We start from the raw sequence: 26,467 nt of genomic DNA, 5'->3' as shown, positions 1-26,467 counted from the left end.
ATTGATGTAATTGGCACAGTGTGGAATAGCAGCATTTTAAAACAGCATAGATTATCAATAGTGCAAAGGGTATCCATGATAGTGCAAATATGTCTATTGAGTGTAGGCAGATGGGGGAATAAGTATGGGGGTTATTACACAACGCTCTAAGTGTGTGTGTTTTTTTTATTTTTATTTTGTGTCTATTAATTATTATACTTTCAGAATTATGAGCTACTATCAGTCAGCTGTGTCTCTGGATCTATATGGACACAAAGAGGACAGAGATCAACTATGTGCCAACAATATGTCAGATGATGCCTTCAAAAGCGTAGGACACCTAAGAGCCACAGAGGTCATACACAGTTGTAGCCACCTATTGGGCCTTTAAAGAGCTACACTATCGATACTGAAATTCAGAATAAAATATAATGAATTCTCTCTGTGTCTCTCTCCCTAACAGTTGAACAGAAACCGTTTTCAAAGTTAGAATAGTGTATTTCTTTGCATTACTTTCGCTATAATGACGCACGTCGATGAACTGGACATTTCCGAGGAGCACTTGAAGGCACCAGCAGCTGAAGCACCGGTGGAACAAACCTGACTGGGTCTGAACATGACTGACAGACGGGACACTGCTGTCACCCTCAAAATAATCCTCATAGGAAACTCCGGGTAACATCAACACTTTATTTCACTAACTGAAGCGTTTTAAATGTACTGGTTGGTCTAGACTTTCACTTTCATATACTGCCACTCTGATTTAGTATGTAGGCTCCACGTAGTGCACAGAGGCGTGATTCTCACTGGATATCACCAACGCGTAAAAAGTTCGTATTTAACAGCGCAGTGTGACACTAGATGAATGCTAAACGTCTCCAGTATAACCTGTGGAGAACTGTGTTTGGTATTTTTTGTAAGCTACCTTTATCTGACACGTGTGTTGTTTACTCAGGGTGGGAAAATCCTCCTTCATGAACAGATATGTCAACCACCGCTTCACCAACCTGTACCGGGCCACCATAGGGACTGACTTCCTCTCCAAGACCGTCAACATAGATGGAGACACAGTCACCCTGCAGGTAGCTCACCCGTGAAGCAGCAGTGAAACACAATCACGCAGAAATCTGACAATAAATCCCCTCCCTTTGCTTGTGTGTGTGTTAGATCTGGGACACAGCAGGCACAGAGAGGTTCCAGTCTCTGGGTACACCTCTCTACAGAGGAGCCCACTGCTGCATGCTGGTGTTTGATGTCACATCCAAGGCCAGTTTCGAAGCCCTGGAGCAGTGGAGGAAGGAGTTCCTCATTCAGGGAGAGCCCCAGGATCCATCTGACTTCCCTTTTATCGTACTGGGCAACAAAACTGACCTGTGCGACCGGGAGGTCAGTCAAAGCCTGTCTAAGAGCAGGCCTCTGGTTTATGTCCTGTAATTGAATTCATTCCAGTTGTGTTGTTCTGGATTAGATGATCAGCTATGACTGGCTCTCAGTCCTTCATCATGTGGCTCTAGCCTTGTAGAGGGACCCTGTGCCTAAATCTAGTTTTAGGACCTTTAGTTTATATTGAGCTCTTTAGCCATGTTTGTCGTATGTGTTTGTGTGATGCTTTCAGTGTAGCAAATGTCAGAAATTAGGGAAAATTCCCATGATTTGTCACAAAACACACATTTTTTTTGTCTACTATTAGAATTAGAATTAGAATTAAGTGTCTGTCGGCCAAGTATACTTGTGTATACAAGGAATTTGGTCTAGTGAACACACAGTGAGGTGAAGCACACACTAACCCGGAGCAGTGAGCTACCATGCTACAGCGGCGCTCGGGGAGCAGTGAGGGGTTAGGTGCCTTGCTCAAGGGCACTTCAGCCTTCTACCGGTCGGGGGTTCGAACAGGCAACCCTCCGGTCACAAGCCCAAAGCGCTAACCAGTAGGCCATAGATGACTGTGAACCTAGCAAATATTTACATTTGGTACCAAAGAGTATTTGCTTGAAAAACGACAGATCTCATTCGTCAAAACGGCTCCTCTTCTCTGCCAGTAGACAAACTGATTCAGCTCTAGACTGCTGAGTGTTTTTCTCACTGAAGAATGAAATGAGCCAGTCACAAAGTAAATTACAGTAAAATCATAAACAACACTTGGGTGAGTAAAGTGGAAGGTTTACTAGAAGTCATTATTAACATTAACTTTTGAAGATGCTTTGACTTGGAACTTCCAGGTGTGAAAAAGTGAAATGACTTGAAATAAGTTGTACTTTGTGTACAAATGTAGAACTGTGTAGAAACACAGCAAACTGAAGCACTATAAAAGTAGGTTCAAAATTAGACGGTGAGGAGATGATTGGCTGAAAATGAATCTTAATTAATCTTATTCATTCTCTAGTTACAGTTTCTCTGATGTGACAGTGTTTAGCATCTTAAACTGAAGATTTAACGAAAAGGATTGCAGCCAACATAATAACCAGGCGACTGACTTTAAATCAGTCCTGCAAGCTCCTTATGTGGTTTCATTGAGGATCTTTGTTATAGAGCCAGTTTGTGGCTTGAGTTTGTGTTGTATTTCTTGCAGGTGTCTCACAGGAAGGTCCTGCAGTGGTGTGAGGAAATCGGAGCAGAATACTTTGAGGGAAGCGCCAAAGAGGATCTAGACGTGGAGAAGCCGTTTCTGAAAGCGGCTCAGGGCGGCTTACAACAGGTGAGGTGATGTTTTAAGACAAAAAAAAAAAAGACGCCAGATCTCAGTTTATGTTTAACATGTTTATTTTTTGATGGTAAAAGATACATTACTCCCTACAGTACAAAAAACACACATTGGAAAATACAGGACATTTCCAGATAACCTGCAAACAGCCGAGAGAAACTCACAACACCTGTGAGTGCTGAGAGGAGCACTCGCCCCAGCGCGGGAGGGAAAGTTCAGAGAGACCTCGGCACTGCTGATGATGACCTATCTAACGAGGGTGCAAAAATAGTGACCCAGCAAAGGTACTGTGGAAGGAAAGGACACAATTGTATACCACATGGAGAGAGGAACAAACTCATTAAATGTTTTTTTTTTTTTTGAGAACCTTCAGCTTATGGTCTAACTTAAGGCATCACTACTAAAATACACTGCTTTTGCATGCATGTCTAGTTTTGTTCAACAGACACACCGACACGCACAAAATTATGAATGCATATGAAGATAAAGTTCATTTCTAGAAAGAAATCGGGAGGAATCACAAACGGAGGCCAAGGCGCGAGCCGAATAGAAAAGGTTGGCAAGCGGACGCCTTGGCTCTGCTCTTCCTGACTGTTACCATCACATCTGAACCTGCCCTTACAAAGTAGATATACACTCATGTCCAGTCAGAAACCTCCTCCCTGTACAAGTCTGTATTGTAATGAACCTAGCAGTGATTCAGACTACAGTGAATCAGCTCGACAGAAGCAAATTAGAACAATCAGGGAGACTATATATATTTATATATATATATTTGTTTCTTTTATAAGCAAAGACACAAAAGGCAATCAAGAGATGACCAACATGTAAAAACAGTTTGTTACAGGTAATTATATAAAAGGCCAAGATGTTTTTTTTTTGTCTGTTTTATTCTTGCTCTATGAACGAACTAATTTACAAGTGAGTACACTCCGGCTATGTAAGCTTTCTTCCCAAGACATCCCCATTCAAAGACATACGGGTTTACATGTCACAGTTAGCTTGCACACCGTCTGTAGTCTGAAATACAGAGCCGTGGAAGGAGAAAAAAAAAAAAAAAAATTATTAAATGGATTCACATACATCAATACGGTAGGGGGAAAAAAATTGGTCTACTGATATAATTTGCCATTCTAAAAATTAAAGAAGGGGTGGTGAGAGACGACATTCATGAGCATAAAAAGCGTCGGACAACTGATCTCAATGTTATGGGTGAAAGGTATGATAAGGGTTCGATGTTAAATTGTCTTCATACCCTGTGAAATTCCATGTTTGGCAAATGAAGCAACACAAACGTTGAGTAGTAAACAAAGTAAAATCTCTCCTCTCCCTGGGTCCACTTCAAAGTTCCCTTCAGTCCTATAACCTCGGCGGTTCTACTTGGAACAAATACAAAAGTCTTTCTTTCATTGCCATCTGTTAATAACAAGAACATACAACCAACTGAATGAAGATTTTTAAAAATATAGTGGCAACCTCAACACAGCCACCCATCTGTCCACGAACACAAACTATGGGGATGAACAACAGTTAAAAAAAGTGATGTTTTTTTTTCTTTAAAAATGCACACAACATACACATACACACAGGAGAAAAAAAAAGCTTAAAAAATACAAAAATAAACTACACAAAAGATTGCTTGCTAATTTTTTGGGAAGATTTTGCAAGATTTTTTTTTGTGTGTGCTGCAATTCTCAGTCCTAGCAAAGTCTGTCGTTCATTCTCTACAAATCTCTTGCTTTGCCATTCTCTCTTTTTTTGTCCACTTCAAAGAGTGTCGGCCACCAGTCCTCATCTTGGGGTAAAAAGCGCACAGTGATGACAATACCAGGAGACTGGAGTCCAGTACGATGACTGTACAGACTTGGTTCTTGATGAAGCAAATTTGTTTTGAGCAAAAAAGAAAGGAAAAAAAAAAATGGATGTCCTCATTCGTGGAGGACAAGTGCTTTATTTGTTTCCATACCGATTTTTCCTCTCATCTAAACTAATGCCTCCACAGCCTTTTCAACACTGTACATCATTTCATGTAGTCTCTTCTCTACATCCCCCCAGAATTCACAAAACACAGACAAAAAAAGAAAAAAGAAGAAAAGGTAACATTGCGCTCAGGCTGGCTCCCAGTTTGTGAAAGATGTAAATGCTTCTCTATACTGTTCAACTACTGAAACAAGCCAAAAAAATAGATGTTAAAGGATGGAGTTGGGTGTGACTGAAAAAGATAATGTGCTTCTAGGTTTGTGTTGCTCTAAAAATAGTACGACCAAAAGAACGAGGAGGAAGGAGGGTTTTTATCTACAGAAACATCTCTCAGATTGACTTTCATCTCGGCTTCATATGGTTGTTCTGCCTCCATTGCTGTCTTGCTCTGAGACGTGGGGGTGGAGGATGAAATTAGGATGAGGATGAGGAGGTGGAGGAGGGGTGAAGGTCAGTCTTCCTGATAAAAGGACAGCGAGTGGAAAAGGACAAAAGACTGGGAGGGGTCTCTGGGCAACCTCACTGGTCCGTTCTTGCTTTCTTTGGACCAGTAGTCTTACTGCAGGAGGACACATAAAACCAGAATAAGTACAGCATGTTTTAACTTGTTGCTGTCGGCGTGGGATATGTCAAACACAAATTATACTGTACTTACGTATCGGGAGAGGTGCCCGGTCTTTTGGGGGCCGGTTTTGCCGAAGAGGCATCTTTGCCAGATTCTATCAAAGCGTAAAAAGTTTGTTAGAATATAACCATCAATGAACTGCTCATTAAGTAATATTAAGTATTTTCACAGTTTGAGAAGCTGCATTTACCTTGCAGCCATCGAACTTGAGTGGCAGGACCATAGCCCTTCTCGTTGCGGGCGGCGATGCGGAAGATGATGGCTGGCTTGGTGGTGTAGTCAATGTGGGCGTTGGAGAGGCTGGATGACTGCACCAAGCAAGAGGGATTGGGTCCACAATACACACGCATGAAGGCTAGCTGGGCTGGGGTGGAAGCCTTGGCTTCAGCTGTCTGGTTGCTCTGGATGGCCAAGTACACAGAGTACTCGATGATCTTTCCTGACGTCACAGAGGGAGGCTCCCAGGTCAGGTGGGCACCATCTGGGCTCTGTTGAGCGACATGGGACATATACTCCTTAATGCCTGAAAGGCTCAATGGACAGAACAGCTGATCACATTGTCACATTTTGCACACCTGTGTGCACAACAAGTGGAAGGGATTCTGGGTTTACCTTGCTGATTTTGATGGCGCAAGGTGCCCCTGGGAAACCTGGTAGGCAGGTCTTGAACGCAGATATCTCAGAGAAAGATCCACGACCACATGCATTGATTCCAGCAACACGGAACTTGTAAGCAGTTCCAGGCTGCAACTCCATTTTCTTCATTTGACCATAGTCTGGCATAATACCAGAGTCATCCTACCAAACCAAAACCAAAAGAATTAGAGATTCTTTGAACACCCCAACACACAGGCAACTGAGCATGAAAGGAAAACCTTAAGACCCTTACATCTCCTTGAGAATCGTCTGCTGGCACATAGAAGTGGGTGACAACCATATTTGTCACTTTGACAATTCCAACATCAAACCACTGGTTCTCTTTTTTTACTACAGGCTTCACTGGGGTTGGCTGAGGGGCTTGCTTCTGTATGAAAGAAAAAACATAACATCAATAATAATTATTTTTCTTTGACTGAATCAATCAGATGTTTAGTAGTAACACTACAATGACTCACCTCTCCCTCGATGCCATTGGCAACCTCTGCCAGAGCAGCTGCAGCTTGCAGCTTGGCTGGACTTGCCACCGATACAGAGGGTGCAAATGTACTTGATGGAGCGAGTGCTGTGTAGTAAAGAGAGCAATACAAGAAAGTTAATATACTGTATTACCAAACATCCAAAGTAAAGGAAAAAAGCACAAGGCTTACTTTCAGCAGTGGTACGTGGCAGGAGAGAAGCCACAGCACTAGTGACTGTGGTAGCCATTTCGTTGTGTCCATTGCTCTCGACAGAGGGGTCGTTGAGGCTATCAGCAGGAGCCAGACCCTCGGTGGGTAAACTTGTATCCACGGTGGCCTGCTGCGCTGCAGCCTGAGCCTCCTGCAGCTGCTGCTGCTGTTGGACTAGTGCTGCCAGCTCTTGCTGGGTCAGCATTATGGGGATGTTGGTAGGTTGCTGGCTCTCTCCAGCAGCATCACCCTCATCTGGAAATAATAAAATAAATAGCAATAGGTTTAGATTCCATGCTAGTTGCATAGCAAAACACAAAAAACAACAATTTAAAAAAAACAATGTTTCTGCTGAGGATCATTCTGCTGTTAACAGCTTGGAAGTAAAGGAATCTGCCCATCATGTCTTTTTTACAGCCAGACTTTGAAGATGTATTGTTCAAAGGTGTAACCAAGTCCTATTACACAAAGTTTCTACTCACTCATTACAGCTTGCTGAGCTGCCTGGAGAACAGCCTGGATAGCGAGGGCCTGAGCTTCTTCAGTGGCTGCTGCCTGAGCAGCTGCCTCTGCTGCTGCAGTCACAGCTAGCTCCTCATCCGACAGCCCTGTCACCATTAGTGTGGCTCCCTGGCCCTCAGACATCAGCTCTGAGGGTAGGTTCAAGGCCGTCGTTGCTGCTGCTTCCCCTTCTCCCTGGATGAACACATGACAACAGTTCCATCAAATGAGTGCAAAAAAACTACATGACTGAATTGATTTGAATTTCAAAATGAGGGGGACGTAACCATTATACTTTATTCACCTCTGCTTGTGTCTCCATAGCAGTGGCTCCCTCCTCTGCAGGTGCAGCCTCTGCTGCTGCCGCCTCATCAGTTTGCATGGGTTCCTCTGTGGAGCTGGCAGCAGTGCTCACTCCCTCTGTGATCGATGAGATCGACTAGAAGAAAACAGATATAAAACAAAGCAAGGTTCATAATGAGAGAAAAATATTCAAATATTTCTCTAACATTATGGCATCAGATCACGACATGCAGCCTCAATATATAAATCTGCTGAGTTAATTATTACCACTACCACTCAGGAATAGTGTTTAGACCGGCTACTAATTCAGAGGCATTGAGTGGAATTCTTACAGGTACAGAGGGTCCAGGGGCTGGTGTGGACTGAGTCACAGTAGTGATGGCCCTGCCCTGGGTGGTGGTTGCAGTTGCTGCAGTGGTAGAGGCTGCTTCTGTGCTGCTGGTACCTTCTGCTCCTTCTTCAGTCTGCTGGGCTGCTGATGAGCAATAAAAACATAATTTAAAATTGAATTCTTACAAATTCCAGTAATTACTGGATGCAACACAAACGTCAACCAGCTGACTTGTAGATGTTATTCTGCTGTTTCTGTTAGTAGAAAAGACGTTGCAATGACCAAAGATTAATTTATTAAGAAGTATGGCTGAAACACATATTTGGTGAACTGTGTGCCAGTGTATGCAGTATGTTTGTATACCTGTGTCATCGCCTGTCTCCATGCTGCAGGTGGCAGTGGTGGCTGTGTTGGTGGTCCCAGTCTCATGTGTTTCACAGGGTGGGTTGGAACAAACCCTCTGGACCAGTCCCGTTGCTGTGCTGGTCTGTTCTCCTCCCATGCTGGAGGTGGCTGTGGACGACGTGTTGGTGGTCCCTGTCTCGTGGGTTTCACAGGGTGGATTGGAGCACACGCTCTGTACGGTGCCCGTCTGGCCTGCATTCATGTTGGATGACGCTTGGGTGGATGTGTTGGTGGTGCCCGTTACATGGGTCTCACAGGGCGGGTTGGAGCACATCTGCTGGACTCCTCCCATGTTAGATGAGGCTGTGGTAGCTGTGTTAGTTGTCCCGGTTTCATGGGTCTCGCACGGTGGGTTGGAGCACATGCGTAGCGCAGACATGTTCGAAGATGCCGTAGTGGCTGTGTTGGTGGTGCCAGTCTCATGGGTCTCACATGGTGGGTTAGAGCACACCTGTCCTGCTCCAATTGTAGCAGAGGAGGTGGTGGCTGTGTTGGTGGTGCCGGTTTCGTGGGTTTCACAAGGTGGGTTAGAACAGACCTGTCCTGCTCCGATGGTGGCAGACGAGGTGGTAGCTGTATTGGTGGTTCCCGTCTCATGGGTCTCGCAGGGCGGGTTAGAGCAGACCAGGGTGACGGTCCCAGAGCCCTCTCCAGCAGCTCCAGCGTCAGTGGAGCTGGGCTGCTCAGAGGTTGGTGAAGCCAGGATGGACACAGGTAGATCCTGTACTGGTTGAGCTTCTACACCACTTGGAGTTGTGATCAAAGTCACCTGGGTTGGCTGGTTCTGAAGAGCATAGAGCAATGTCAGCCATCATCAAGAAATATGGTGTGTTAAATCCTCAAAAACTCTTATTTTCTTGTCTCTACAAAGGTCACATTCTGTTATTTATTTCACCAACTATATTTAACCGTTCTGGGCAATAGAAAGGAACCCCTTCACTTTCTCAAGTCACTATATAGTGATTAAAGCTTAAGACCCATGCTACTGTGGTACCTTCATAATGACTGAAATAGATATGTGGCAAGCTGAAGCTGCTGGGTCTTACCTGCACTGCGATAGTAGAGGAGGGCAGTGTGGAGGCAGAAGTCAGACTAGTCTGAGCAGTCGACACAGTTATGGCAGATGGGCTGATGACCTGGCTGGACAGGGTAGCAATGGTTCCCAGTGTGGTGATGGGAGTAACCAGAGAGGCATTGGAAGTGTCAACTGTGCCTCCTGCCAAGCTACTTGAGACTGTACCAGTGACTGTGCCCAGAGTTGTGACCCCTGTAAGGAAGTAGGCATTGAGCGATGAAAACAGAACATTGTTTAAGGTACAAGATCTATGACAATAACATTTCTATGTCAACCAACAATTATTCACTTAAAAACAAATCATAGGAAGAGTTATCCTTACCAGTAGTCCCCTTGACAACCAGAGTGGTGACAGTGGGTTTCACCGAAGATACGGTCACTGGTGTAACAAGACGCATACCACCCACCGTGCTCATGGGCACAGTGCGCAAAATGGTGCCAGGCTGCCCCGGAGCACCTTTCAAAACCACCTAGAGGCAAATGATTCAGGTTAGGCTTTCTCAGATACTATGTAAATGGTTGCACAATTAAGTACAAAGATTAGTTCACTGTCTGTCTGTTTACCTGTGTCAGTCCCTGTTGACCAGCTGCTGTGGCAAGTTTGGGCACTGCAGTGATGATTTTACCAGGAGTTCCAGTGGTCATTACCTTTGTGGTAAGGATTGTGATTGGTGTTTTCATGCCGGCACTACTTGTCACACCTGCAAGGACAAATACATCTATGCATTAAACCCTCATTCATCACCAATTGCCAAAAGTTCAATTTAAAAAGACATCATCACTAGTCCGCTGTTTTGTTTAATCTTCCATAATTCTTGGAACATAACTTTTCACAACTATTTTTAGGACACATCTTTATGTGCATGTTGTGCACTTATGTAGTTCTAACACTGTAAACTGAGTTTAGACCTGTAGCTCCAGGCTGGGTCATGATGGCCGACATGGGGATGGTCTTAATGATGGTGGTGCCCTGTTTGGTTGTGGTTGGAGAGACGCCGCTGATATTGAGGATAGTAGGCTTGTTTCCTGTGCCTCCTGCCTGGGACGTGGTGATGATGGTTGTGGGCTTGCCATCTGCAGAAGTCACCAGCTTCAAGATGGTTCCAGCAGGGAGGGGACCTTTTGTCTGGAAAGAAAGGCCCATGTTAGGGAGATCATTTGGGAAAAATACATCTGGTGCCTTTCTCAGGAGTTTAAGCTACCTCCTCACTCATGCAGATAGCTGACCTGTATGATCTGTGTGAGAGGGTTAGTGGAAGCCTGGCCTGTGACAGCTGATGTCTGCACTGGCTTGGTTTGTACCACAGACATCATCTTGCCAAGGTTGGAGATCTGCCGACATAGGAGAGAGACTCAAGTTCATGAGTCACCAGAAAACATTGGACAGCACAGGGAGGACATTGGGAAGGAGGACCACTAAAGCTGTGGCTCTATAAATAAATCTAACCAAAACTGACTGACAGTCATGCAGATCACTATCATCATGCTCCCTGTTTTCTTAATAGTGCTGTCCAACAGTCACGTTAGGCCAACCTTTACCCCCTCCTCTACTGGTCCAAAATAGAGTTGTCACCATCTTGTGACCAAACAACAAAAAATACAAAATGTGAATACCTCATGATTGACAGAGTGCCAGTGAAACACCAAAGGGTAGTATTTCAGCAATACATTGTGGTATAGGCTTCCTGTGTACTTACCAGAGTGCCACTGCTGCCCATGGTGAGGGGACTCTTGACCAGGGTGATGGTCTTGGTGACTCCTCCCACCACAGTGGTTACCACCTGGGCCTGCTGAGCCACTGTGACTGCACCAGACTTGTGCACAGTGATGATGGGTCTGGTTGTGGTGGTTGGAGAGGACGCTGTTGCTGTGCCCACCTGCGCCGCAGCAGTCTTCAACATCCGAGTAGCCGGGTTACTGACCTACAAGCACAAAATAGTTTTAACAACTGACTTGTGATTGCTGGACTGCACACAATATACTGGAAATGAGAAGACTTGTTAAGAAGTGTACCATGACTGGAGAAGCCATTTTCACTGTGGTTGAGCCAGGGGAAACAGCTACTGTTTTGAGAATGGTAGCACCTGCGGGAACATTGAGGACGGTGCCTGTAGAAGAGGGCGGTATCTTCTGTGTTGCTGCAGCTGCAGCAGCTAAAGCTGCCATGCCACTCATCTGAGGGCTACTTCCAATTGGCTAAAAAAAGTAAAGATAAAGTACTGGTAAGCATGTTTGTTCATTTGAAAATATACTTCATACCTAATCTCAACCATGCTCATGTGCTCATACCGATCCTTGGGTGGTCTGGGCAGGCACAACCATTCGAACACCTGGAGGAAGAGATGTCACAGTGACAGGGGATTTCCCCGGATGGCTGGGGCGAACTGTGACAACAGATGCGCCTGTGGCAGACTGTTGAGCTGCAACCTTTAGAACAGCTGTAAAATAAGGGAAGCAAATGATTAGAATTTGTGTGTTTTTGTGCAGTTACTGGGCTTCCTGGTACAGTGATAACAATGGACTTGATAGATTTGGAATTAAGAGTGACTAGTATAGTACCCGTCTGTGGTAAGCTCTGAGCAGAGGGTGCTGCAGTGGCTGGTGCGGGGCTCTTTGGAGAGTTCAGAGGCTGCGTTGGGGTTGCGCTCATGACTGGTGAGGCTGCAGCCGGAGTTGCAGGGATGTCATACTTCTGCAGCTGCAGCAAGTAAGTATCAGCTGTGGAAACTGCACCCCAACTCACTTCCAGAGAGTTTGTGTTGGCACGGACTAACTGAACCCTGGCAGGGGCATGCGGTCGCTCTGTGAAGTGGAAAATAACAAATTCAACAAAAATGAAAGTATTTGACAACCAAGACCACTAATGTCTCTCATGGCACAGGACACCTACCTGTTTCCAGGTACCAGAGGTCTTTGCAACAGACTTGGTTGTTCCAAGCTTTACGATAACCATCACGGCCACTCCAAACATAGAGCCTAGAATTGATGGCAACAGCACAGTGGCCGGCACGGGCCCTGGGGATGTTGTCTTCAAGAGTATCCATTAACACTGTCTCCCAACACATGGTGTCTACAAAAACAGTAACAATTGTTAACACTGGTATAGCCTAAGTCACTCAAGATTTCATATATTCATTATAATAAATTTAAAAAATAAATTGTGACAAACCGAGATTTAGGCAGGCAAGAGTGTTTGTGCATTTCCACTCTTTCTCATGTGTGGCCACTTTGACATCATCCATTACCAAAGGAACCCATCCTCCAAAAACATACATCCTGCACAGAGAGAAATTGAAACCACAGTGAGATCCCGCTGACATAGTTTTTTCAACAAAGAATTCAAACAATGATTAAAACCAAAAATCATTGCATTGATGGGCGTGTGTAGTAGTCGTATTACTTGTTTGTGATGGTGGTTGCCGAGTGAAGACTTCGTGGAAGTGGCGCTGTGCCGCTTACTGATGGTTTGTTCCATGTCAGGGTATCTGGAAATAGTGACATACAGCCTGTTAACTCTCTATACAACAGGAATGTATTCTTAAATTCAGCCAGGCATTGTTTTACATTCATATCCCCTCATGATCCAGGGGACTTAAATGGTGAAACATTAAATTCTCTTTGTTTTGGGTGTAAATAACATAACTGTCCCTAAGTGCTGATATATTCTATTTACATTTCTGAAGCCTACCAATATCAAGTGTCCATAAATCTCCAAGACGGCAACCGCTCATTCCTCCATAGATGATCAGGCGAGATTTCCTGCTCGTCTTTTCTGTGTATACCACAGCAGTGTGGCTCTCACGGGGAGGAGGCAGAACTCCATATGTGATGGGTATATCCCATCCAACCACGCTGGATCCCGCGCGCAGTTCGAGTGTGTACAGATCGTTTAGGTATCTGAGAAATGGAAACACAAACGGTCACACTCAGGTTGCGGGCTAAAGTAAAATCTCAAGCAGTGTTGCATCAGAGGGCTGTGCGAGCTACTGTTGGAAAACATCTGTACCTGGGAATGTTGTTTTTTGGGTCCTCGCTGTCATTGGCAAGTCCACCAAATAGGTAGCATTTGTTGCCAACAAGAGAAAAGCTGTGGCCAAGACGAGGACAGGGAGGAGGACCGTTCTTCGGGTTCTTTGCTTTCAACTTTTTCCATTCCCATCTGCTGGCCTGTAACAGAATCAAACGTCATAATATATCCGTTGACTATGTCGCAGCATGTCACAAGTTGACCTCATTTCTTGTTCTGACAATCTTGTAATAATTATCTGTAAACTATACGCACCCACCCACAAAGCATGTAGTTAATTTTGTATTATTTCATTCATGTTTGACGTTGTTGTTTAAGCACTTTATATTACCTGGCTTTGATTGGGACATAGCTACTTCATACTATAAGCAGAAACAGAACACATCTGTAACTGTCTTTGTACTCGTCAACATGCTTAATTAACTTTAGAGGCAGAATAACTTGGGTTGATTGGCATCACATTTTTCTGATCTGTAAACTCCTCCAAATGTGACTGCACTCTCAGTTTAAAATGTAATCAAGACCGTGAGGAAGAATTGTTGTTTTTGTTAAGCAATTAGGATTTGTGGAATATGAATAACTCCCCAATGCAGTTAGGATTAACAGACTTAATGACACCAGCAACTATACAACACATATCCCTCTCTGCATTTCACAAATCAGAATCAATTGTTTCAATAATACTGATCATAGACATACTTTGGCCTTCTATAGCAATGCGGTGGGCAGAGCACCGTAACATGCAGCAGTGAAACATTCATATGAATACAGACTATTAAATAACATCAAAACTATGCAGAGTATGTTTTCTAGTTTTTCCTATAATAGCTGCCTGCTACTGACAGAAAACTTGGATAAACAACACTTTACATAACTTCTATTGTTCTAATTTAGAAGCATTATGTTATCGTCATGTGAAATTTTAATACAAATACCGAGGTTATTACCTGTAGTTCATAGAGATCGTTGCTGTACTTTCCATACTCCACCATTCCGCCAAACACCAGCAACCTTGTGCCATCACAGACAAAACCATATGCAGCACAACCAGGGGGAATATCACCACGGACCGCTGGGATAAACCACTGGTTTGTTGCTGGAAATTAAAGCACAATCAAAAAACAATGAGGTTACATTAGGGAGTGTATCTATGTCAGGTGATTCAAAACTGGGAAAGAATTATGGCCTAAACAAGGCTCTGAATAAACTGTAAACAAACATAATATCAAGTTTGGAAGATAAACCAATATCTGCATTTAAGGATGGAAACACACACATACACACACAATATTAGTTGACTTTGTGCTTATTGGTTTCTGTGCGGGAAACTGGGGCAGAGGATGTTCTTAAACCAACCAGCATCATCCATTTTATTTTAGCCCGCCTTTTTTGTCATGTGTTAAAACCCTTTCACCGACAGAGGGCGCGAATTTCAATCAAACAAGGGTCTGTTTGGCCTACTGAGGCCTGTGCGCTACTTAGTTCTGCACATCACGAATAAATACTGAACTTTGTTTTAAGCCAAGACCTCTTTAACTTGATTTCCATCAACCTCGTTCATTTTTGCAGATTTACTAATACAAACACGATGTCTTCGGGAGAGAAAAATCGGCAAACTCCACATTAAAAGTTATGCTTACCGGTGTTGTATACATGTAATTCATCCACAATTCCTTCGTTTCCACCGCCAAAGACGACCATAAGCTCCTTTATGGCCACAGCTCTGTGTCCATGTCTGGGCCGAGGAACAGGACCGGACCATCCCAGGACCCGTTTCCATCGCGGCTGCAGAACCGACGCCGTGGTCCCAGACACCGCGGAGCCAGGGGCAGACATGACTTCTGGCGGAGGGAATAATAAAAGAGCATTTGTCCTGGCTGCTTGGGGAGTTGTTCCATTTCCACATCAACAACCATAGAAATAAAACAGCAGCGTTTAAAAATGTAGTGTAACCAACTTCTAAAACTGTTAGTGCTGTAATTGCAGCTGGACGGCTTAATAGTTAGCGGTTAGCTTTGGTTAATGAATACATTCAACCCCAAAAGAAAAAACATCACAAAACCTTTCGAGCACCTCCCGGTTTGTAGTCCTTGATACGGACTTGACGCTACAGTTGTGCTAAGAAATACATTAAATCTTTCCAGTTGGCAAGTTTCTTTCTTAGTTGTTTTTAACCATTGAATTCAATCCATGGAAGCAGCCATCTTGCAACCAAACAAACCCCCGCTAACGCTACTGCCCGTCTGAAAAATGGCGGAAGCGAATGAAAAAGAAAAATACACGATAGCTAGTCCACTACACCGGCAAAAAAAATACACTACAGTAAAATCAAATTCAATAGATATATAGTAGGCCTATTAAGCAAAACAATACATAGCTGCAACAACGACTTAACCAACAGTTAAAAACGTTAGCAAGCGTCGGCTATTTTCATGCCTCTCTGGGAGTCGCCATATTGTAGCTAGCAAGCTTAGCATTCTTGACAACCGCTTTAACACAATTATTGATATTTAATAAGAATCATACGCCAATTTTAACAGTCGTAAGTGTTGTGAAAACGGCGCTCCCTAACCCCCATCGAATAATCTGCTAAAATATAGTAAAATATAACGTACAATCGTATCATCTAACTTGATTCTAATGTTAGCTGTGCTCCGTTAGCTTTAGCGGCTAGCTGCTCAACCTAATTTGCCGAGGCTAATAGCGTTAGCTGATCGGCTGGCATCTGTCAAAGCGTCGGCAAATTTCACAATTAAATTCAAATCAGTTTCGCGTTATTTTGCCATGCATAATTTACCTTGAACAAATGTAGTTGCAACAGCACTATTAAAACGCGGCTAAAATAAGTTAAACAGCATAAACCCAGTGTTATTATGTTTCATGCCGTCTCTGGAAGCAGCCATCTTTTCACTATCGGCCTACTTCTACAGCTCCCACAAGAAAAATGGCCGGGCGGTTTGCTACAACAAAACATAACAAACCAAACAAAGCACAAATACTCAAGAGTCCTACTCACCTATTTCGATGCAGTAATTGCAAAAACACCGGTATGTGCTCTAATCTTGCGGCAATAATCCAAATTCATTCGATTTGTGAAGAAGTATTTCCTCTCATGCCTGCCTGGAAGCTGCCATCTTCTTGACAACCAGAGGCGGAGGAAAATGGAAGAGAGTTGGCGTCACCCAAACTAAACATGGCGACAGAGACCCGCTCACTGACCGTTTCAAAGAAAAACGCACATACACGTTTTGATATTTGCCATTGTGAGTCGGTGATTGGGGTCCTCTATCAGCGTCTATTTTAACCGGCACGCGAAATTTTTAAAAAGTAGCCGTATCACGAGTTTAAGCAATTTATATCAAGTTGTATTATAGCAGTAGGGTTATTGTCCCTTACTAAAGATGGCGACATCCGCTCTGGGTCCGTTTTATTTTAATATATTGTGGATGATACTCATTTTATTCGTGTCTGAACCCAGTTAGCTAAGCCCATGGATGCACAACAATACTGTATGTGCACCAATTTACAGCTTTAAAGCTAGCACATATTAAAGTTGACACGCCCACGTCCGCCATTAGTGCGCCCTCCACTGATATAAACACAGCATTACTACAAAATCATCAGCATCATTGACAAAACCGTCCCTGTTTTTACATTATCTGCTGGAGGCAAACTGAAAAAACAAGAAAATAGTCAACACTGCTACTACATCATATTGCTCTCAATGTCTAAATGAAGTTATTATTTTTTAAATTGGAAAACAAAAAGATACGACTAACTTATGCTCACTAACAAACCTCACATTACAAGAAATGTAACCCATCTGAATGTGGTTGTAAGAGGCATTAAGTCATTTGTTGTGGTACAAACTCATTCACTCTTCTCCTTGCGTTGACAGGCCTCCCTTCTATCTTGTAATCCCCCTTAAATTAACCATACACTGTTGTGTAAGAAGACAGTTTAGAGGTGATCACTGAGGAAGTCTAACCATGACAAATTAGAGACAATAGTGATGATTCATTGAAGGAACAAAGGAGGTGGACACAAAGTAACATCCGTCCAATGAGTAAAAACTACTTACCAACTGACTTGTTGGTATTTGTTTGATGTGCATACAAGGTGTATGCTAATAACTACATAGTTTTAATTTATCTGTCATTTATGCCACAACTTCAGAGTAGCTGAACTTGACCTCTGACCTTAAAAAATTTAGACTTAAAAAGTTTTTTTAGTTTTGTTATTGATTGTATTTTTTATTGGTTGAATGACAGACATAATCCCCATTAATATATTTACATTACACGGTACTGTCTGTCTCCCTCAAATATTCAATGTTGTTTAGAAAAAGCAGCTGTTGCAAGGTGATTTTAGTCCATTAGATGGCACACTTGGATTGTATTTCCTTTTTGTGTGGCTTCCCATGAAGAAACAATCCACAACTATAACAGGAGGAAAGCAAAAGGTTTTTGCTCTTATCATTTACATACTTGAGAAGTGACTTTTGTGTGCTGTCACTTAAATGAAGAAAAAAATAACAAAACACAAACAAGCTATTCCTTTGTTGGGAATCATGTGAGGTCACTGGACTTCTTGTACCAACAAATGCAGTATGTAATTTGTTTGTCTCACCCTAAATGCTGTGAGAAAGCTAGAGAGACAATGCCCTGACAGGAAGTCTAATCACCCATCAGTTAAAATATATACCATGTGTGGAGAGCCCTTAAATTTAGTTGTTTAATGTTCGTAATGACGAAGCATTCCACAGTTAATTGCACGTCTACTGGATAATAAAAGGGTCACAGTAAAGATAAGGCACATTCAATCAGTTTTGTGGTGTTTAAGGTTCAGCCTCTGTTTGGTAAAGATCTCTTTACATTAGGAGAAACACTTTTTTCTTATACATGTTTACATGATATTTAACATATCTATGCTTACAGTTAAGATAGAGTTCCCTTGAGGATGTACCTTCAAATATGTACCTCTAATATTAGAACTCATTTTCCCTTTCTTACTTCGTGGTTCATTGACTTGGTTTCTCATTTCACCTAAATCTATAAGGAAAAGAAACGAACAAGTAGCAACCATGTGCAGATGTTTCCTTTTTCTTACAGCTAGTGGGTTGAACCACAGACTGGTCCACTGAGTCAGCATGAAATGTAAATGCTGGATATGACACAGTAAAAGGTATTATATTTTGCCACAAAACCAAATAAGACTGTTTATGTTTTCCACTGGAAAAATTAAAGTGAGCTCAAAAACGTTTCCAATTCAGAAAAAGTGAAGGAAAAGAAAATTGAGGTCAGTGACATATATGTCAGTGTGCTTCACTTTTGTTATGTAGGAGAAGGATTATGTCTTGGAAGGCACAGTCAGACAGATCAGACACTCATTAGGCACGTCATTGGCTGGATAATAATGGCTGGATAAATGGCTGAAAATTTCCAGGAACACGTAACACAACTTAAGTGGAAGCAGGAAGCAGTTCTTACACTGAAAACCTCCAAACCTTTTTGGCTTAAAACGAAAAATATGGTGGACTCAGTCACATCATTGTGATGGATGTAAAGTAATGTGATGTTTTCATTTTGATAATTTTTTTCATTTATGGACCACAAAAGTCAGAAAAGTTAATTTAGTTTGTTTTAATCAGAAGTAACTGCAACTGTCTGAATGGTGGTTGAATAACTAGTTCTGAATCAAAGAACAGGAGAGTGAGATAGTACAGCAGAGCGTTAAAAAGGTCAGTGGAGCTCTGACAAGCACCGTGACCTTCCATACTGCTCTCAGCTGCAGTAGGAACAAAAATAATCTGAGGAAATAATGGGAGCTTTGAAAGCCTAAACATATCATAATGTAAAACCACACAGGTGACATGGGTCGAGAGTTATGGCAGCGGGGTGTTTGCTGACAAGATGTGTTTTCCCACCATTGTCCATCACAGCAGATCAGTCTTTTTTCTTGTTCTTACATTGTGTGAAACCAGTTGTCAGAACTTATATTCTGTTTTCAGATTTGTCACAAATGAAAACAAAAAAGATGAGGTTGTACAATCAGAAGTCTAAACAATTAAATCAAACAAATCTCGCAGTCTTGTGTACATACTTCTTGGAAACTTAGTCAGCTGTTTCCCATCTTCTTGTGGAAACTGACCTGTTTCAGGCATCTTGTAAACTTGTGAAACCTTGCGTTTGCTGCGCAAGCTGTCATTGTGACTAAGACTAGATATGAACTAAATATCCTCCTGACTACCAGGAAAAAAATATTGTCCAATCACATTTTTTTAAATTCACCAATCTTTGTAAGGTAATTAGAATACTGAAAACATTTTTTTATTTTTTTTATTTTTTTTTGAAAAAATGGAAGATATTGAGGTTTACAATTGCCCTCCACAGAGGACAAAATTGAACTACTGGTAGTCGGGAGGATGTAAAAACAAACTCACAACCTAAAGCTCTTGTAAGCCCGTGTGCTGTCTGCTACTAATCGCTTTTGAACTCAAGCTGTTGCAGAAGACTCAGATTGAAGTCTCATTAACCTGCTGACACGTTAAAACAATGACATATAGAAAGATTTTATTCTGAAAGTCTGTTCCCTATGGGGTTTCAGCATTACTTTTGCCATTAATGTAGGATTTTAAATTCACAGCTAACATGGGTCAACTGGTGTTGCTGTGTATTTTTCTCCACAGTGTATAATGGTCAGGACTAATCTAAGACCACATCCTGCTGAACCCTGAGTGAAAAGCAAGCGTTATATCTTCAGTTTAACTTGTTTCCAGTGCCACCAAATAACAAATATCTTCGAGTTCATAAATGATTTCTGGGGTCTTTGTGTATTGAATTATTTAAACTTAATTTACATGAGGGAACCAAGTTAACGTGTTTGGTTCGTGGGTCAGAATAGCCTGAAAACAGTTTGGTCCTGGTACTTTTGGTGTAGTGCATCCGACATACCATGTACTGGGACATACTAAGTCCCTTTCTTACATAATAAATAGTATAGTAGTAACTGCAGAGCAAAACAAGTTGGAAGGCAAATTGTCAATATGTTCCATTACAGGCACTGAAGAGGCATTATTAATGACAAATTATTATTAATTTGTGTAAGTACTACATGCCCACTGTTTTGCAACAGAAACCTGTCTACAGAATGAATTGAATTGGAGGTGTGAGAAACTGCAACATGCACATCAATAATGGTTAATATCAATAATAACAATAATAGTAATGATGCCACTCTAATATTAATTTTGTATGCACAGACACTTAAATGAGCATCCTTTTATTACTTACATTTCCTAAGAGGGGAAGAAGTCTCTTCTTATGACCATCTGTCAGAATAAAGGAGGCAGTTGCATGTACTGTTGTATTATCTGTCTGCTTTAGATATTTGACCCACATAGGTCATATGGTAGCTGAGCTGAATACAGTTATCATTATTATTTGTACTGTATTGATCCCACATAGGGAAATTCTTTTCATGCATGTGACCCATCCATTCATTCGCACAGCAGTGTATACAGGGAGCACTACCCCACAGCAACAAAGACACAGAGACTTGAACCCTGAACCATCAGATTAAAAGTCTGATGCTCTTCTGTCTGAGATAGCTAGGCTCCATAGCAAATAATTCATGACTATATTGAATTTTATTCAGCATATGAGAAATGTGTGTGTGTCCAGGAACTGGGCAGATAGAAAGTTTCGGCTATAATAATAATATTCCTTATGTCTTTTGACTAATCTGATATTTATCTGTACCTGCCTGCCTTGGCGGAAGTGACCTTCAGCGTGACACCGTAACACAACGCTTGATTCTGGAACAATGCTAAGACTGTCCAGTGAGTAGATCCACAATGCACATGGGGTAATCCTTTTCTAATCCTGATACGATAATGGAGGTAGAGATCATCCCACCTTAATTCTACAGGAAGCAGGTTAACGCAGAGCAGATTATGATTAGCACTTGTAATAGCGTGGGTCCCTGGATTATCTGATCCTAAAACAGCATCCCTCCATAGTGGAGCCAACGCATCTCTGGACACGAAAAGCCTAACTTCAACTGTTTGCTCAAACATACATGCTTATGTCAGTACAAATGTATAGTTTGGGGTGTGTCAGTGTGCTGTGTATCATGCCCTTTAATATGAAATAGTCTCTCACTAAAGAGGTACGAGCAGGAAATGGCAGATGCACCCCCATGAACCATTTAATGGGTTTTGTGTTTTTATTCCTCTATTTAGCAGCTGCATTGTCTCCTTCCAAGCGTTGATTCCCCATTGCTGAGTAAATCAAACAATTAATTATTCAATCATTTAATTAATTAATTGTCGTGTCCGTAAGGCCTATAAATCTACTCGAAGGTCTTTCTCATGCTGCCATAGTGCACCAACATACTGCACCTACAGACGACGCTGAGCTAAACTTCAATCTTTTTTTCTTTATTCTTCACTTATTGGGCAAAATGAAGCACTCCCGTGTTACAGAGCTTCCAGAGGACTTCTGGATCCCTGTCTCTTTGGACACGGACAACATCACAGCTCTCAGCCCTTTCTTGGTTCCCCAGGACCATCTAGCAAACCCAACTACCTACTATATAATGGCCGTGTACATGTTTCTTATTTTTGTTATGGGCACTTTCATCAATGCGCTTACCATTGCATGCACTGTTCAGTACAAGAAGCTTCGGTCCCACCTCAACTACATCCTGGTGAATTTGGCTATGGCGAACCTTCTTGTGGCCTGTGTGGGCTCCTTCACTGCCTGCTGCTCCTTTGCTTCAAGATATTTCATCTTCGGACCACTAGCATGCAAGATTGAAGGTTTTGTGGCGACACTTGGAGGTAAGGCTAAAGTTGTAGTACAAACAAATTTTTCCTGGACTGATTTATACTTAAAAAGGGGATTAACTTGTCTGTTGTTCCAGGTATGGTTAGCCTGTGGTCTCTAGCTGTGGTAGCTTTTGAAAGATGGCTGGTCATCTGCAAGCCACTCGGTAGCTTTATTTTCAAGCCTGACCATGCTCTAGCATGCTGTGGATTCACCTGGGTGTTTGCACTGATTGCCTCAGCTCCACCACTGTTCGGATGGAGCAGGTTGGTACCAAATACGCAGCCATACAATTGCAGTAGCCGGGATGCAAAGTTACTATGGATGCACAGTGTGCTTGTGATCATCTCTCCAGGTACATCCCAGAGGGCCTGCAGTGCTCCTGTGGACCAGACTGGTACACCACAGGCAACAAATACAACAACGAATCTTATGTGATGTTTCTCTTTGGCTTCTGCTTTGCCGTTCCACTCGCCACAATCATCTTCTGCTACTCACAGCTCCTCATTACACTGAAAATGGTGAGACAAAAGGAAAAAAACAAAACATTTTACTGGTGCTGATGATTACAAACTATAGCTCTGAAAACATAAAGGTGGTTGTAAGTATACACTAAAGGGTGGATATCAACATGTAGAATCCAGTGCGAGGCATCTTGCTGCTCTGTCTCAACAGGCAGCAAAGGCCCAAGCTGAGTCAGCCTCCACCCAGAAGGCAGAGAAGGAGGTGACCAGGATGGTGGTCGTCATGGTGCTGGGCTTCCTGGTGTGCTGGACACCCTACACCGTCTTTGCTCTCTGGGTTGTGAACAATCGCGGGCAGCCTTTCGACCTGAGATTTGCTACTATCCCCGCAATCTTTTCCAAGTCCTCTACAGTCTACAACCCAATTATTTATGTTCTCTTTAATAAACAGGTATGATGGCTGCATTTTTACATTACTGTTATATTGAAATCCCATCACAGTTAAGGGGAGGCAGAAAAGACAGAAAAAAAAATTGCATGCCTTCACAATCTTCAGGCACGCATGATTGGTTATTAACTCAAGGCAGATTTACATGTAAATGTCTTCTTGTTCGAAGCAATGCACAAAATGCCCTAAGAAGCAATCACTTGGAGTAAACATGCATAGACATTTTACCTATTGATAATATCAATAGCAACTATTTTCTGCCTTTCAGTTCCGTTCTTGCATGATGAAGATGCTGGGGATGAGTGGAGGTGAGGATGAAGAATCAACCACACAGTCAGTCACCGAAGTCTCCAAAGTTGGGCCCGCTTAGACTGGAAATCCATGTTATTATTTATTCAAACGACTGCTAAACAGCTGACTGAGAATTTGTGTATTGTAAATATGTGCACATGATGATGTTTTGGGCAATAGATTTCATAGTTATTGCATGTATGGAATGATTTACACATTTCTTTTGCAAAGCAAATTTAAAAAAAGAAATAAAATAATGTTCAGCCAAAGGTGTTCAGTAATATTATATTAGTATTTCTGTTTGATACGTTTGCCTCCCCAATATACTGATACTTTACTGCTCTTTTCCATTCTGTCTGTCTAAATGACAAATAATCAATATCTGTGACTTCACAGTCAGCATCAGCCTTTTAAGTTCAGTGACGGAGGCAGGATGCCAAAGAGGTAACACAAAGCTTGTGTTAAATCAGAACAGTGGATTACCCTCTGCTTTGAGTGAGATTATCAGACATAATGTTATTGGGAACCCGATTAGCAGGAAAAGACCTGCTGAGCTCTTCCTTTAGAAAGTGGGATTAACCTGTTTAACCAGGTATTGATGTCCAGATTGGTTGTAAGTATATGCTAAAGGGTGGACATTGGAACAGATTGTTCCACAGTTTTGCAAGGCCATGCATGCTTGTGTGTGCTTCTTATTTCAGATGCTGGTCACGTTCACATGTTGATCATTGTTCTACAAAGGACTCAGTCCTGAAATTTGTATTATGAGTCCAGTATGGTGAGGCTGTTGATAACTTTCAGCACTCATTTTCATCAGCAGCAATTAGAAAAAACTTAAACATCACCAAATGTGCAGCCTGTGTCTCTCAAATAACAAAATTATTGCATATGCAGCACTGTTTTGAATGGAACAGCAGCAGAAATTGTCCTGGGTTGTCCTCAGTTGTTGGTGTGACGGCACACAACAAGAAGTGGAAACCACTAAAAGACTTAGTTAATTAATGAAGCCCAATAAATTAATCAATTAAAGGCTAACTTGATAATGGGGATAAGTGTTCTTCTGGGGCCCTTTATAAACATCAATACACGACAGGAGCAGTAGAGAGAGAGAGAGAGAGAGCAAAGATTGTGACACTGTGGCACACAGTAATTCATTTAAGTATTTGTGACACACAGTTTGAACTACAACATCAGTGAGGAAAATATTTCTACAAACAAAATAAAATGAGGTCCACTCGTGGGATGGAGCTGCCGGAAGACTTCTGGATACCGGTTGCTTTGGACACTGACAATATCACAGCACTTAGCCCTTTCCTGGTTCCTCAGGACCACTTGGGGGGTTCGGGCATCTTCTACATGATGGCGGGATTCATGTTGTTCCTATTTGTGGTCGGCACTGGAATTAACGCCCTCACCATTGCATGCACCATGAAGTACAAGAAGCTTCGGTCCCACCTCAACTACATCCTGGTGAATTTGGCTATGGCAAACCTTCTTGTGGCCTGTGTGGGCTCCTTCACTGCCTGCTGCTCCTTTGCTTCAAGATATTTCATCTTCGGACCACTAGCATGCAAGATTGAAGGTTTTGTGGCGACACTTGGAGGTAAGGCTAAAGTTGTAGTACAAACAAATTTTTCCTGGACTGATTTATACTTAAAAAGGGGGTTAACTTGTCTGTCATTCCAGGTATGGTTAGCCTGTGGTCTCTAGCTGTGGTAGCTTTTGAAAGATGGCTGGTCATCTGCAAGCCACTTGGTAACTTTGCTTTCAAGCCTGACCATGCTCTAGCATGCTGTGGATTCACCTGGGTGTTTGCACTGATGGCCTCAGTTCCTCCACTGTTTGGATGGAGCAGGTAGGTAACAGAAACTGAAACTTAGTCACACACTTGATCACAGCTGCCAAGGCAAGGCTGGCATGTCCACTCAGTGTGCTTGTGATCATCTCTCCAGGTACATCCCAGAGGGCCTGCAGTGCTCCTGTGGACCAGACTGGTACACCACAGGCAACAAATACAACAACGAATCTTATGTGATGTTTCTCTTTGGCTTCTGCTTTGCCATCCCCTTTGCCACAATCATCTTCTGCTACTCACAGCTCCTCATTACACTGAAAATGGTGAGACAAAATGAAAAAATAAGTTTAATGTGAAGCTTCAATTCCATCAGTTTTGTTGAGTGAAAAGCCTCTTCTCGTAATACTGAAAAACATCTTTTTTTATGAATAAGCAACATGTATAGTTGCGTGCATGTCATAATATCTTGCATCAAATCCAAAATTTAAGCCAAATCCATCACTTCACTTGCTTCTACAAAAATGATTTAACTGATTGTGTGAGTCTTCATAATGCCTGCAATACTGTGGCATTGATAAAGACATGGCTCTAACAAGCAGGATTTCTAAGATCAAAACTATTAACTTTAACCGTGTACATGTGCAGTCACCGCAGTTGCCATACTGGCATGTTTTTACCCAAACCTCCCTCTTTCAACAGGCAGCGAAGGCCCAAGCTGAGTCAGCCTCCACCCAGAAGGCAGAGAGGGAGGTGACCAGGATGGTGGTCGTCATGGTGCTGGGCTTCCTGGTGTGCTGGATGCCTTATGCATCCTTTGCTCTTTGGGTTGTGAACAACCGTGGGCAGACGTTCGACCTGAGACTGGCAACCATACCCTCCTGCTTCTCTAAGGCCTCCACAGTCTACAACCCTGTCATCTACGTTGTCTTTAATAAACAGGTCAGTTAAAAAGTCACACATTTTTGTAAAGTGGATTAAGTAATCTGAGATCCCACCGACCTTTGGCCTGAGTGCAGTGCATATCTGCAGTCATGGTATCTCACCTGTACATGTCTGTTTCAGGCTGACAGTTTAGTCTTAAATTACTTTTTCACTGTTTAATGAGGTGTGCATTACTTACTGTATGTGTGTGCGTCCTGATAAAGATAAGTGAGGGATAAGCATAATCATAAGCAGCTAGGTGATAGGCCTGCCTTAGGGAGACTGTTTTTTGCTGGATGATTAGCCATTCTACAAATTCAGCGTAGCTCCACAGTTTCAGCGATGTGTTTTTGTCCCTTCCAGTTCCGTTCGTGCATGTTGGCGATGCTGGGGATGGGCGGAGGTGAGGAGGATTCCTCAACAACACAGTCAGTAACTGAAGTCTCCAAAGTTGGGCCTGCTTAG

General features: G+C 42.5%; 4 protein-coding genes across 5 annotated transcripts; 3 read left to right on the top strand and 1 right to left on the bottom strand.

Moving 5' to 3' along the window:
• The first annotated feature begins 534 nt into the window (after positions 1-534).
• On the top strand, positions 535-2,903 carry LOC311486824 (ras-related protein rab7). Its single transcript, XM_084542840.1, has 5 exons — positions 535-654; positions 935-1,061; positions 1,147-1,365; positions 2,549-2,674; positions 2,776-2,903. The coding sequence occupies exons 1-5, from the start codon at positions 596-598 to the stop codon at positions 2,860-2,862; spliced, it is 618 nt and encodes a 205-aa protein (XP_084398966.1). The 5' UTR covers positions 535-595; the 3' UTR covers positions 2,863-2,903.
• Positions 2,702-16,478, bottom strand: hcfc1a (host cell factor C1a). Of its 2 annotated transcripts, none has more exons than XM_084542820.1 (28): positions 16,272-16,478; positions 14,896-15,096; positions 14,203-14,351; positions 13,235-13,395; positions 12,917-13,125; positions 12,629-12,713; positions 12,398-12,504; positions 12,119-12,298; positions 11,788-12,030; positions 11,518-11,666; positions 11,242-11,424; positions 10,926-11,150; positions 10,456-10,560; positions 10,138-10,354; positions 9,793-9,929; positions 9,551-9,698; positions 9,200-9,420; positions 8,112-8,937; positions 7,750-7,892; positions 7,419-7,553; positions 7,096-7,309; positions 6,593-6,868; positions 6,401-6,507; positions 6,175-6,309; positions 5,898-6,083; positions 5,476-5,773; positions 5,316-5,379; positions 2,702-5,219 (listed from the first exon to the last, which is right to left on the bottom strand). In XM_084542820.1, the coding sequence occupies exons 2-28, from the start codon at positions 15,089-15,091 to the stop codon at positions 5,180-5,182; spliced, it is 5,139 nt and encodes a 1,712-aa protein (XP_084398946.1). In that variant the 5' UTR covers positions 15,092-15,096; positions 16,272-16,478; the 3' UTR covers positions 2,702-5,179. The 2 variants fall into 2 exon arrangements, with proteins under 2 accessions (XP_084398946.1, XP_084398947.1); XM_084542821.1 differs by having other exon boundaries at positions 7,750-7,889.
• A 3,973-nt stretch (positions 16,479-20,451) lies between these two features.
• LOC311486820 (blue-sensitive opsin-like) lies at positions 20,452-23,507 on the top strand. Its single transcript, XM_084542834.1, has 5 exons — positions 20,452-22,097; positions 22,181-22,349; positions 22,439-22,604; positions 22,759-22,998; positions 23,264-23,507. The coding sequence occupies exons 1-5, from the start codon at positions 21,719-21,721 to the stop codon at positions 23,363-23,365; spliced, it is 1,056 nt and encodes a 351-aa protein (XP_084398960.1). The 5' UTR covers positions 20,452-21,718; the 3' UTR covers positions 23,366-23,507.
• A 1,003-nt stretch (positions 23,508-24,510) lies between these two features.
• On the top strand, positions 24,511-26,467 carry LOC311486819 (blue-sensitive opsin-like; the record flags this gene model as incomplete). The annotated part of the gene is made up of 5 exons (XM_084542833.1): positions 24,511-24,889; positions 24,973-25,141; positions 25,239-25,404; positions 25,781-26,020; positions 26,366-26,467. 5 exons carry the CDS (start codon positions 24,511-24,513, stop codon positions 26,465-26,467), a joined length of 1,056 nt encoding a protein of 351 aa, XP_084398959.1.

The sequence above is a fragment of the Chelon labrosus genome (genome assembly GCF_963514085.1).
Source record: "Chelon labrosus genome assembly, chromosome: 4".
NCBI lineage: Eukaryota > Metazoa > Chordata > Actinopteri > Mugiliformes > Mugilidae > Chelon > Chelon labrosus.
Note: the sequence above shows the minus strand (reverse complement) of the source record. Positions and strands in the feature narration are given on the sequence as shown.